The following is a 12,875-nucleotide window of genomic DNA, read 5'->3' as shown; positions in this document are numbered from 1 at the left end:
CTAGCCACAAACAGCCACAAAAGACTTAGCCGAAGAAGAAATGGTCGCAATACCGGAAACGCCAGCCATCGGCCCCGACACGGATCGCCGTATCTCGCTCGAGGCCGTGGTCTGGACCTTGGTGGGACTCTCTACCGTTTTCATGGCCCTACGGATTTGGGGACGAACATACACCCGCATCATGGGCACCGACGACCTGTACATGGCCGCATGCTGGGTTCGTGATTTACCCCGCTCTCGTGTCTGTCCTGATGGCTAACGAGCACAACCACGCACGCAGCTCGCTTTTGTCGTCCAGGCTGTCATAGCCACCATGATCGCCGAGTCTGGGGGCACACGGCACTTTGCCTACCTGACGCTGGAGCAGAAGGAGCACCAGGTCAAACTGCAGGTCGTGCTGCAGATGTTCAGCATCCCCTGCACGGCCTTCGGCAAGATGTCCGTCGCCTTCACCATCCTGCGCATCATCAATCAGTCGTGTAAGTGGCACGTGTGGTCGCTGTGGGCGCTCATTATTCTCACGGCTGTCACGTCGGCCCTTGACGTGTTTCTGGTGCTATTCCAGTGCGGGGCGCCGGCCCACCTCTGGGACCTGGTGGGCCAGGCGACCGGTACCGTGTCGTGCCTCGACAGGAGTGCCGTCTACAACTACAACACGTTTACGGCCTCGTTCCAGGCCTTCGCGGACTTCTTCCTCGCGCTGCTGCCCATGCACATCATCTGGGGCTTGCAGATGCGCCTTGGCCGCAAGCTCACCCTTGTGGCACTCTTGGGCCTGACCACCTTCACCGGCGTCGCCGCCTCGGTCAAGACATCCCTCGCCAGCAAGAACCTCGGCGTCGCCGCCGATCCCACCTGGGACCTGTATCTGTTGGCCATATGGGCGTCGGCCGAGATCGCGCTCATCGTCATCTGCGGTTCCGTGACCGCAGTGGTACCGCTGTGGGACCGCTTCGTGGGCCGACAACAACGCAGCCGCCGGGGCTACGGCACTGCCACCTACACGATACCGAACTACTCCTCGAGCAAGCCCAAGCCAGACCCGAAACATTCCTCTCGCACCATCGCGTCCACGACGAAAGCCGGAGGAGGCACATTTTATTACCCAGACACGGTCGGCGCGTTGGTGGGCCACCCGCAGGTCATTACAGGGGGCAAGTCGGAGGACCGCGACCCTGTCGATACCGAGCTGGTCCGGCTGACCGAGACGCACGTGCAAGGACCACCATATAGCCAGAGAGCGCATGGCTTCCATTGAGCAGAATTTGTACTGTTCTTTGTGTGCGTGTGCATATGTCGCATGCCCCTCTAGATGTATAATTATGGGCTTGCGGATCGTTAAAATACAAGGTACATTGATTAGTCTGGGCTCGAGCAGTGAGTGAAAGGTACCTTAGATACCTATTTACTATAGGCTACCCCCCAAATTACAAGTGATCACCACCCTCTTACTCACCACCCCCTTTTGAACCTCGACGGACGGAAGTTAGCGCGTCCAGGGCGTCAGTGAATGCAAAGTCGCGCAACGTCTCGTGCCACACGCGCTCCATCGTGGCCCGGCCACGGCGTCGAGATATGTCGACGCACCCTGCTCGTGGTCCCGGCCCAGCAGGGTGAAGAAGACCCACACAAAGGCGTTGGCCAACAGGGGCAGCCGCCGGCTCACTTCGGTGCCCTTGACCATGCCTGTAAGGTGCCCCGCGTTTAGTAGTCAGCGCTAGATGATTTTTAAAAGGTCAACTTAGACCGAGTGGAACGTAACCGGATCAACCTTGTTGACAATGACTAAATCTGGGTCCACCAGCTCGCCCAGCTTCTGCACCAACATCAACAAGAAGATATTGGCCGTGATCTGGCGGTGCTGGGCGGCCGCGACTCCTGACCCAACCGGCTGGAAGGAAGAGCAGAGTTTGCACAAGACATCTATCGTGCTTTGTGGACGGTGATGAGGGTGATGCCGCGGATGTTGAAGAACCTTGCCTCGACCTTCTTTCTACTGGGAAAGCTGAGCGATCCTAATGAGAAAGCGCAAGTAGCGTACTCTGTACATAACGGCTGAAATATTCTAGTGCTATCCTAGAATGAGATCAATGCGCTCCGACTTCTGTGCTGTCCAGGCGGATTTGAAAGCCCATCCAGCGCCCTTTCTATATGCAATGGCATCATTCCATTCAATCCAGACTATATTGTACGCCCTATGGCCCTGTTTAGATGACTCTGAAATTGCGACAACCTCACAGAGGGGTTTTCGGGCATTTATATCACCCTAATTCAGTTTCTCGCATGATGTGGGTATCCCGACACAATCGCCTGACTCCCCAACCAAAACAACTGTCACACTCACACCCGGATGGACTTTTCCACGAAAGAGCGATCTCAGGGGCCGTGCAAACAGTAGATGAGAATCAGATTCCCTCAAAATTGAGGGAATTTCGACATCTCCTTTGTTGTCACGTTCCGGCCTGGCCGGGACGCCTGCTGTCGTAGATGCCCCAATCTCATCCACTTTCATCAATATATCTGATGATTGCTGATAGTCGTGCGACGGTAGTGATTCCCAGTGTTCTTGGTTGCTTGCACAATACTTCCATTGCACAAGCGGCCGTAGATGACGGCGAGCAGGGTCTGAGAAAGTTATCATTCCTCCCCAGGCTGCCAATGTCCAACTTGGTGGCAAGGTGCTCATAGCGTCTCGCCGTCGAGCACATCGTCTTTCAAGGTGCGACTTATTGTGCCACAGCAAGGCGACATCGAAGAACATCATAGGTAAACCGTAGATGAACCCGCCGACGAATGCTGCGCTGCTGAGGGTATTAAGGATACCACCAAATGTGTCTAATGCGTCCTCTGGAAAAGCCATAACGCGATGGTTATACTGTTCTACGGGGCTTTGATGGTCCCTAAGGCTTGGTTTCGCGGGCGTGGTTCGGCCATGCTCACCCCGGGGTCGGCCATGCTCACCCCGGGGTTGGCCCTCGGGGTTGTAAATAATTTAGTCGGTTTCGCAAAGTTTCGAGTTTATGGATAAAGAGCGCTGGGGGTGCCCAGGAACTCTTGGGTAAGATCCCATTCTGTGACCATGCTAGAGTTTTCTTTCGTGCTGCAGCAACAGTCCGGTCTTACCAATCCCGTATGCCACAAAACACATCATCGGCGAGATGCACAAAATGCGTCGCTTCGTCGCTCCGGAGTTTCCATTCAAGTGTCGACCTTTCGGTGTGGGCAGATCGATCGTGGGCGCCATCTGGATCCAGCCTGGACCCAAGCTGAGGAAATAAGGACTTCGCCACCTTGACAGCTTGTTCTAGAGATAATCTATTGACGGTCATAGTAGCGTGATTCAGACGCTTTGTCAAGCGCCCATCAGCAACGATCTCTGAAAGTAGTTTGGCATATTCAGCCTCGTCTAATTATATATGAAGCTCGCAATGAGGAGCATAACCACAGAGTATGGTCTACTTGTTTGTAGGGGGGCCAGCCAGTCTGCATCGGAGGATGGACTGCTCATTCTGCGATATTTCAGGTGCAATTGCTGAAGCAGCAATTGCGGCGTCACCTCACATTCTTAGAGTGGACTCTATTGGTAATTGGGACAGCTTATTCCCAAGTTTTCAACTCAATGGAGGGGTTAATTTGTAAAAGGGGTAATGTGAGGAATGAATAATGCGCTGAGCGACGCTACGGTTAGGAATTGGTTAGCAGGGACATCAGACAAAATAAAGGGTTTATCAGAGATGTCAGGGTAGCCGTTCATCATAAAAAGGCTGGATGGAAGAGGAAGAGACGTGTTTTCGAAACCCTTGAATCAGAGGTTTCGTATGGCATAGGCGTGACGCGGGACAGGCTAATTAGTGCAAGACCAGGGCGCAAAATTAGCGCGTAATTCTGATTGGTCGTTTGCGAAAATTTACGAGTAACTGTAGATCTCTAGGGGTTGCGGGGTTTTCCCTTCTTCACATCCTCTAGTGGCCTTTTGTTAGGTACTCAAGGTATAAGACCTTTCGTCTCTCGTTCCTCGTTTCTTAACGCAAGGCGGCTGTCATCCTTACGGCTAATGCCGTCAGTTGTCCTGGTTGTGAATTTACCCTGTATGCCCGGTGGCAACTTAGCCGCTGCGCCTTGCAAACACCGCTGGAGGACGCCAACCGCTTTCCCACGCACTTTCAAGATGTCGAACGAGCATTTGTGGCGCCTGCGATACCAGGGTTGCTCGAAGAATACGGTGAGTAGCGTTCAGCTGTGCGTTTATGCTATCTCCGCTAACCGGTTTATACTGGGGATGTGTATACGTGGCACTCCCGGGAATCCGCTTGTATCTCGACGTTTTCTGTCGTCTCGAAAATTTACTAGGACGTTTACTAGGACGTACTAGAGTATTGTAAAGGGCCGTAAACGCGTTTTGTTAGCTAGGAATAAAATTTGTAGCGCGTCGGCGGAATCAGTAGTCACAAAGCGATGTTAGGATTAGTTATACCGTATTATTTGCTGGGAAACGGAGTTGGGAACAGTATAGTAAGAAACCGAGCGGTACGAGGTCCACCGTTTTAATCCTCAGAAACCGTTTCTAAAACGTACCCCAAACTCCGCCGAGTCAACAGTTTGGGCCAAAAAAAAAAAAAAAGAAAGAAAGAAAGAAAAAGGAAGGAAGGTAACTAATTACTACCTCACCCGTGCCACGCCCCTCTTATTTCGCTTAGTCATTTGGGGCACCACTTAGGAGTGTACCTGGTCCAGAGCCACTTTTTAGCCTCCCTACAATAACGACAGCCTTTGGTCTTCGTTGTCATTCAAAGGGTGCGGTTTCTTGTCCCCATAGCTACCGGTTCTGGACCCTTTTGAACAGACAGGGACCAATCCCGTGGTTTCCCCCCTCCCTTCCACATCCATCCCGACAAAATGAGATTCCCCGCCCTGACGACCCCCATCCTCCTCCTGCTCCTCCCCTCCGCCCTTGCGCAAGCCAACACCACGCTCCCGATCCGCGCCGTCAGCTTCAACATCCGCTACGCCGCGACGTCGCTCGCGGAGGGGGAGCGGCCGTGGTCCGAGCGCCGCGGCCCGCTCATCAGCCAGCTCGCGCAGCTCGACCGCGGCGGGCCGGCCAACGGGCTGACCATCCTGGGGCTGCAGGAGGTGCTAGACGGGCAGCTGGGCGACATCAAGGAGGGGCTGGGGGCCTCGTGGGCGCACGTCGGGGTGGCGCGCGACGACGGCGCCGCGCGCGGCGAGTACTGCCCGATCGTGTACCGCGCCGACGTGCTCCGCCTGCTGTACCGCGAGACCAAGTGGCTGTCGCCGACTCCCGACCGGCCGTCGTACGGCTGGGGTGCGGGAAGCCGGCGCGTCGTCACCATCGCTGTCTTCGAGGAGCTCGGCAGCTGGGCCCGCTTCATCGTCGCCAACACCCACCTCGACAACGCCAGCGCGCAGGCCAGGACCGAGGGCGCCAAGGTCGTCCTGGAGCGCATCCGCGCGGTGCAGGAGATGTGGGGCCCCATGGGCGTCGTGTTGACCGGGGACTTTAACTCTGGACCCGGGAGGGACGGGCACAAGGTACTTGCGGATAGTGGCTATCTGGAGGAGGCATTTGCCGTGGCGGACGCGGTGGGGAAGGTGGTGGGTACGAACAGGAACACGTTCACCGGGTTTACGGGCTCCGGGGGGAGTTTTATCGATTTCGTTTGGTTCGGGCCCGAAGGGACGAAGACATTCTTTTCCGTGGAGCGTTATGAGATCTTGACGAATGTTGTTTCGGGTCTGTACATTAGCGATCACAGGGCCGTGGTTGCGGACTTGGCGTTGACATAGGAACACCAAGTCAGCAAGGTCCGCTGGTTTCCTAACTCATAAGCTACAGATGGAAACAAGTGAGGCTTAGGCGGCGCAACCCAAGTGGCTTTCGTCATGCAATTTGATATCTCTTCTGTGGTCCGGTACGGTCTCCTCACATTGCCATGCCCAAAGGCCAACTTCTGGTTCAATTCATCACGTTATTCATAAGTCCTACCTGAATCATCCTAATCATTCTCGCCCTAATCCCTATTGCCTGCTTGCTATTCCACATAACCTCAGCTCCTCTCTTCACTGCCTCGTGATCGTAAATATAGCCCGGCAGTTATCACCGTTCGTCAGCGTCTCGACGATCTGCACAACCGTTGAGCCGGCCTTGTTGACAACACCGCAGAACGACACGATAAAGCCTTGCTTGGCGCCCCCGGTGCCCAGCAACGTCAAGCCGCCCAGCGGGTTGGTAGCTGGGTCTGCGACACCTTGCACGACCGAATCCCACGACGTGATGGTGTCGCTGCGGCGTAGCTGCGTGATGGCTTCCGTGAGCGCCGTGGCCGGTGGGCCCGCGTCGACTGCCAGAGCGCCAGCCTGGCCGTCCGTCAGAGCCGAGGCAGCCGCAGCGCCACCGGGCCGTATTCCTAGGTCTGTCATGGTGAGGTTGGTGAAGAGGCAGGTCGGGTCCGAGCCGCCCTGCACGGTGACCTTGATCGAGGCACGGGCCACATCGGCGCCCGAGTCGTTCTGTGCCGCGACGGCGAAGGCCGTGGTAGCGCCCTCCCTGACCGAGGTGGGCATGGAGTAGCTGAGGGCGGGCTTGGGCATGGCGTCCCAGGTGCCGACAAGCGGCTTGGCCGTGCTGCCGATAAAGGTCTCGACGGGCGTCGGCGGCGGCTCCTTTTCCTCGGTGGTGCCAAGGACCATCATGAGAATGGAAACCACCAGGCCGACGACTGCTAGAACCGCGCCGACAATAGGTAACACCGTCAAGAACATGGCCGTCTCCATGGCTAGCATCTCGCCTGCGAACACGGCGACGTCAACGGCGATGGCGAGGGCGGTTGTGACGACCTGGATCACCCCGAGCGCCTTGCCCGTCTTGTTGAGGTCATCCCAGTTTTGCGCCAGGCTAATGCTCATGACGACGACCAGCGCCACGCTGATGGCGATGCCCACAGTGCGCATCCAGTTGGCCGGCGTATTAAAGCGGCTCCACGCTGTCGGGCCGCTAGGCCTGGGCGGAACTAACGGAACCTTCTCGTTGAAACTGGGGTTCTCGATTAGATCGCCACTCTGTACTTTTCCCTCCACCGTGGCCACGCTGCTCACGTCGTCCACCAGCTCGGATATACCGGATTCCGGGCCGTGCTCGGCCCTGCTCAACTCGATGTTCGTGTTCTGTCCGCTCGGACCACGGATCTCGTTTCGCAAACCCTGGTCTAGTGCCGTACCGTCGGCGGCCGCCTTCTCTAGCTCCGCTGCTCGCGCTGTTTTGTAGTCGGTCCACACCGCAAACGACCTGCCGGCAACGTCTGTGACCATCTTCATGGTAATCAGGATGGCCTGAGCCCGACCGGTGGTGCTAAGCTTGTCCCAGTTGACGAAGGAATTAAAGGCTGCGTACGCGTAGACAGCCGTCTGCATGGTTTTTTGCGACACTTGGTAAGCACTTCATGAAAGGGAAGGTCGAGAGAAACACTAAGTTGATTGTAGCATCACTCACCAGGGCCACGATTCCACAACCTTTCATCAGCGCAACCGTCTTGGCGCTCAGCTTTGAGGAGGCGTCGGCCGCGCGTTGGAAAATGGTCCCCGCCAGGCTGAAGCCCGACATACCCCACAGCTTGGAGATACCAGTCCCGATGGCGGTCAGCCACTTGGCCATGTTGACGATGAGAATATTCGTCTCGGCGAGAATAATGCGGGTCTTCACTGACGCTTCTTGCTGTGCGTCGATGCCCAGTTCCTTCTGCAGCTCTGTGAGGTCGTCCATGAGGTCCTTGCGCACCGAGCTATCAAGGGACGGGTCGTTGTTGAGCGTCGCCTGGATCAGGTTGGCCATGGCGTCGTACAGCCACTGGCGGCCCGCCTCGCCCGTCGGATCGGTGAAAGTGGCTGTGGAATCGCTCTGTTCTGACTGTGCGTACGCCAGGACGGCGTTGAAGAGGCGATCGGCGTACCCACCCAGGGCTCCAGGAACCGGTGCCAGAGTATGCAAGATGTTACAGTACATATTCAAGAGGTTGACATTCTAATGGCTGCGTTTCAGCGACAGCCTTCCATCGGGGGAATACGAAGGGAGGGGGTACTTAAAGCGGAAGGGGAAGGAGGAGGGAGACAACATACGGCATCGTTGATGGGCTGTTGCATCAGCGCATGCAGCGCGTGTTTTCCTGTCCAGCTAGTGAAGAGCTGTTCGGCCCATTTCGCGCCATCGGCCAGGTATGGATTGATGGTCTTTCCGTAGAGCGCAATCATACCGGCGCGCGAGGTAAGTTCATTTAGTGTCTGATACTGGGGCGCCTTCGACAGGCATTTGGTTCCCTGTGACGGCGACCATCAGCGAAACGCACTGATCATGACAGAGGCACGGGGAACTTACCGAGCCAGACCACCAATACCAGATCTTGTCCTTCTCCACGTCGTCAAAGTTGACCCGCCAACCTTTGCTGTCCGCCAGCGACACCTGAGAGAACATGAAGGATATGTAGGCTGGCGCGTACGTGTCGTGGATCCACGTCTTAAGGTCAGCGGGCAGGTTGTCGGCCAGCTCAATGGGTAGGTCTTTAGGCTTGGGGTAGCTAAGAAACGTGGTGCGATCGCTCTCGTTCATATGGTAGTACATCATGTTCTGCAGCAACGTTTGGCTTTGCTTGTGTACCGCATCCTCTGAGTATCCCGGGATGCTCGAAATACCCTGGATGGTGAGCGGTTGTGCCGCCATGAGGACATGCGTCACAGGAGCAGGCTTCGCAGTCACCGCTGCCACGACCGGGCCAACGTGAGTGCCAGAGGGTAGCGCGACAAGAGTCGCCTCGGTATGCGCAGCGGTCCTAGCATCTGCCGATTTGGCGGCCAAGGCGGACCTCATCAACGTGGGCTGCACCGTGGTCGGACTGGTGCCAAACCAGTACCTGATAGGTGCCGCGCAGTGTCAGCAGCGTGCTCTCTCCGACAAAATGCCCCTGGAATAGATATGATGCGTCTAACTAGGAATTTAACGTACCTTTGCCCTGTGTTACCCACCATAGCCGGGTTGAACTCGTATACGGCTCCCGAGATGTCGTTGAAGTCCCAACTGAAGGCGAACTGGGCCGACTGGAAGAGGATCGGGATCGTCACGGTGCTATCCAGATTGGAAAATGTCAGGTTCTTGGTCGGCAGCTGGTCGTTCTCTGTCTTGGGCGCCTGGTCCGACAGGCGAGCAACGGCGCTCGCCGACTTGAAGGTCACGGTGCCCGTTAGGGTGCCTGTCTTGTTAACTAAGACGGTCGACTGATAGAGCGGCTCGAGCTGGGATTCCGCCGACCGGCTCTTGTTGATGTCACTAAGCAGCTTGTCCAGGGTAGGCAGTACGATTACGGGTATGGCGAGTCCCCCTTTACCGTCCGAGTGGTAGGTAGCCATCGCAACCTGGCCCATGGAAACCGGCGATGTGGCAGAAGTTTTAGCAGTGTCAGCTGGCCAGTCGACCGAATCAACCACAACGTCATAAAAGTCCTCGTTGTCGATGGTGCCGGGATCTGCGATGGGTGACGGGGCGGGACCCCCAATGTGGTTCGCTACTACTAGTGGGTGGGCGGTAGTACTAGTCATGAACTCCGTCGCATGCACAAACCCAGCGGTGGTCCTGTTGCGCACTAAGCGGGTAGACGTCGCCTTCTGAGCCACGAAAGGAATAATGGTCTCGCATGTCTCCGGGAGGTCGGACGGATTCTCATCCTGGCTGACGTAGACGGCACCGTGGCCCAGCAGGCCATGAGTCGTAAAGTTAAGCACTCCATGCTCGTAACCTTGGCCTCTCCCCAGCGCTCGAGACCAACGGACTCTCGAGCCCTTGGTGTCGAAAGCCACGCGAGGGACAATGTCGTGGTCCAGGTGAAGAACCCCTTCGTGGATGTTCAGTACGGGCAGCTTGTAGCCCCTAGGGCCCCTCTTGTCTGTCAGTGGCGAGTCCCTGGCTTCGAGAATGAAAGTCCGCTTGAGATTTTTGAAATTCAGGCCCTGGTATCTCCTGGCGTGCCTCTTATGTGTTGGTGTCAGAGGCCAGGTGAGCTTATTGCGTCTGGCGTCTTTGAGTTCCTGTCTCAGGAGCGTAGCCACGCCAGGGACGCCGATCTTATGAAAAACAGGGGCGAGCTCATCTATATGTCGCAGCATTTTAACAGCTTGATGTCTCGGAACCTTGGACAAAGCGCGAGCGATAGACTTGATGGTAATCTCTGGATAGTTGATGGCGACGTGGTATCCGTTGGCGTGGTACGATCTGTCGCCTTCGCGGAGATGGACTCCGTAGACGTGGGTGGCAGGTACGAACTCGACTTGGATGGATTCGATAGGCACCACTTTGTAGGACTTGCCGTCTTCGGAGAGCCGGTAGAGCGCATGGCCTTTACACAAGCGGCCAACGTCGGCAAATGAATTCTCCCGCATTGCGAGCTCCGGTTCCACAGCACGCGGTCCAGTAGTGGTGAAGAAGATGTGGCCTGGGGTGGCAAAGACGCCCTCGTTGTCTACGCGGTGTTGCGGTCAGTTACAGAAATTGAGCAGCCAAATGCTAGTACTGGATGTCTCAGTGGTAAATGAGCGGCTCCTAGGCGTGACATACTGAAGCCCACTAGCATAGTCTTTCCCTCACTAGGAGGCGTGACGACATCCTCATCCGAAGCAATACCATACCGGCTAGTGGTAGCGTCGGTTAGGACCCGACTGCCCTCGGTAATGTCTTCGATACTCATATCGCCCTTGTCAGTTGCGACCTTGGTGCCCGCAACGAAGCAGTTCCCGGCGGGAGTAGTCCGGTGGTGTTCCACTTGAACCGTGTTCGGGGTGTTATTTGTGAACAGCGTCGGGTGAGAACCGCGGACTTCCAAGCGGCGCATTGTCAGTTTGCATACTACGTACAGCGAAAGGGGCTTGCCGGGGCAGGCAACGAACCTGATGTAATCCAATCGGCAAGGGTCTGTCCGGTAACGGTCGTTACGTATACGTCCTATTGTGTCATGATAGAGAAATCAGCCAGTTAGCCGGCACGGCCACGCAGCAAAGATAAAGAGATGATTGAAGATCGCAGGTCCGCCATATTAAGCGTGTCGCACGTACCGCTCCACCGGCAAGTCCAAGCGAGAGACCTTCGGCAAAACCATGTCCAAAGTCGTTATTTTCCATGCGGGACGACTGGGTCTGGAAATTTGCCACCTGGCCAACGGCCTTGAGCCAGCGGTCTCCCATGCCGTCCCACTGGGCCTGGTTGGCCATCGCAATCGTCTGGTACTCGACGATATCGTCTTGCGCGAGTGCGTCAAGGTGGGGATCAAAGACCGAGTTTAGTATGGTTCTGCTAAGTGCTCCAACCGGGAACGCAGCACCACGTCTAGTCCAATCCTCCGAGGGGTCTCGTCCGATAAACGCCACCGTGGCCTTCATCGGAGTCACGGTAGTATCCGGGAGCAGGACACCGGAGGCGATGTGCGTGATGAAGGCAAAGAGATCGTTGACATTAATACCTGGCACGGTGGCTAGTTCGGAGGTCCACTGTGACAGCACCTGTCGAGCTGGAGACGACTCAAAGGAGGGAGCAGACAAGGCCGTGAAGCCAGGGCCTTCATGAAGGTATTGGGTGATGAACAGCAGGGCCATGCTAAACGTGTCTGTCCAACAATGTCAGTACTAAGCTTCTACTTCGGTGGATCTCAGGAGCCGTTTAGGAGCAAACGCTCCTTTTATTTTCTTTCTTATTCTTTTTTTCTTTGTAGCTTGACTCTTGAGACAGCTGACAAGGACGATAAGGAGCGCAATCAAACGTACGATTTCTTTGAGCCATGTCCTTATAGATCTCGCCCATGATGAATCTGCTATTCGCGAGCTTCCGCGTAAAGGCATCGGCAAAGCCCGGCGTCTCTCTCAGCTGACGCAGGGGCGGGACAGGCTTGTGGCTATTGCCTGCCAAGTGCCAGTTGATGTGTTCGGCAATCAGAGAGCTGGTCAACGAGAGCATGTCACTGTTCGTAGCCTGGGTAGCTAGGGTCTGTATGCAACAATATTAGCCATGGCCAGCAGTGATCCCAGGATCGCACCACCAGTTGGGAGGGACACTTGTCACGGATTGGAGCCGCGCTAGAACCTCGTATCAGATATACTTACGCCTTGGACACAGGCACGGAAGCCGGCCTTGTCCGTGCCGTCGTCCAGAAAGGAAACAACCTTGACAATGCTCTGCAGGGCAAGCTTCTGGAGGCGGTCTGTTTCGTCAATGCCGTCCAGGAGAAGGCCATCGTTGGGCCCATACTCGGCCTCAAGGGGGAGTTGGTCCCTGAATGACGCGGCATTGGGCGTCTGGCGGGCTTTGTCATACAGACGCTGCATGAAAGGCAGCACCGGGAACGGCTGCAGACTGGACACGGCTGCGACCACGTCCTCTACCAGCTGCTCGGCCAAGGTAATAGTAGACATGGCAAGACCAGTGTGAAACAATCAGAGAGCAGTAAGAACCGAGGTAAAGATTAAGCAGGTTAGGCCAGAAATAAGAGAGAAGAAATAACAACGGGGCAAGACGAGCGGGAGGTTGTAAGAAGTTAGCGAAGCTGGTTGAATTTGGATATCCGAGCCTGGGTCGAATCTCGTCCAGCTCAATGCTGGAAAAGTAACGGAATAAAGTTGCCAAATGGCGGGTACTTATACTCCTCTTGACGGTGCGATAACGGTTTGAGAGCACTAGATAGCTGCTGCAATACTTCAGTGTCTGCCTGTCGGCGATGATGCGACGACGGCCAGTTGCACTGGACGCTTTGCGCAAGTGATCTGGGCCGCAGGTCTAGAGCTAGGCCTGGCCCTGGGACGGCGTACATTCGCCCACTAGCGGGTACGGC

The 12,875-nt window shown here is 56.0% G+C and overlaps 3 protein-coding genes across 3 annotated transcripts; 2 read left to right on the top strand and 1 right to left on the bottom strand.

Annotated features, from left to right (window-relative positions):
* Positions 1-40: 40 nt before the first annotated feature.
* Positions 41-1,258, top strand: MFIFM68171_06645 (uncharacterized protein; the record flags this gene model as incomplete). Its single annotated transcript, XM_071062065.1, has 2 exons — positions 41-217; positions 281-1,258. 2 exons carry the CDS (start codon positions 41-43, stop codon positions 1,256-1,258), a joined length of 1,155 nt encoding a protein of 384 aa, XP_070918166.1.
* Positions 1,259-4,896: 3,638 nt separating this feature from the next.
* MFIFM68171_06644 (uncharacterized protein) lies at positions 4,897-5,808 on the top strand (the record flags this gene model as incomplete). The annotated part of the gene is made up of 1 exon (XM_071062064.1): positions 4,897-5,808. The coding sequence occupies one exon, from the start codon at positions 4,897-4,899 to the stop codon at positions 5,806-5,808; it is 912 nt and encodes a 303-aa protein (XP_070918165.1).
* Positions 5,809-6,081: 273 nt separating this feature from the next.
* MFIFM68171_06643 (uncharacterized protein) lies at positions 6,082-12,459 on the bottom strand (the record flags this gene model as incomplete). Its single annotated transcript, XM_071062063.1, has 10 exons — positions 6,082-7,425; positions 7,511-8,038; positions 8,134-8,331; positions 8,390-8,921; positions 9,014-10,520; positions 10,616-10,873; positions 10,945-10,999; positions 11,110-11,657; positions 11,815-12,034; positions 12,151-12,459. 10 exons carry the CDS (start codon positions 12,457-12,459, stop codon positions 6,082-6,084), a joined length of 5,499 nt encoding a protein of 1,832 aa, XP_070918164.1.
* Between the last annotated feature and the right edge of the window lie 416 nt (positions 12,460-12,875).

Source organism: Madurella fahalii, assembly GCF_045866475.1.
Source record: "Madurella fahalii IFM 68171 DNA, scaffold_3, whole genome shotgun sequence".
Lineage (NCBI taxonomy): Eukaryota > Fungi > Ascomycota > Sordariomycetes > Sordariales > Madurella > Madurella fahalii.
This window is presented reverse-complemented; position numbering and strand designations above follow the sequence as displayed.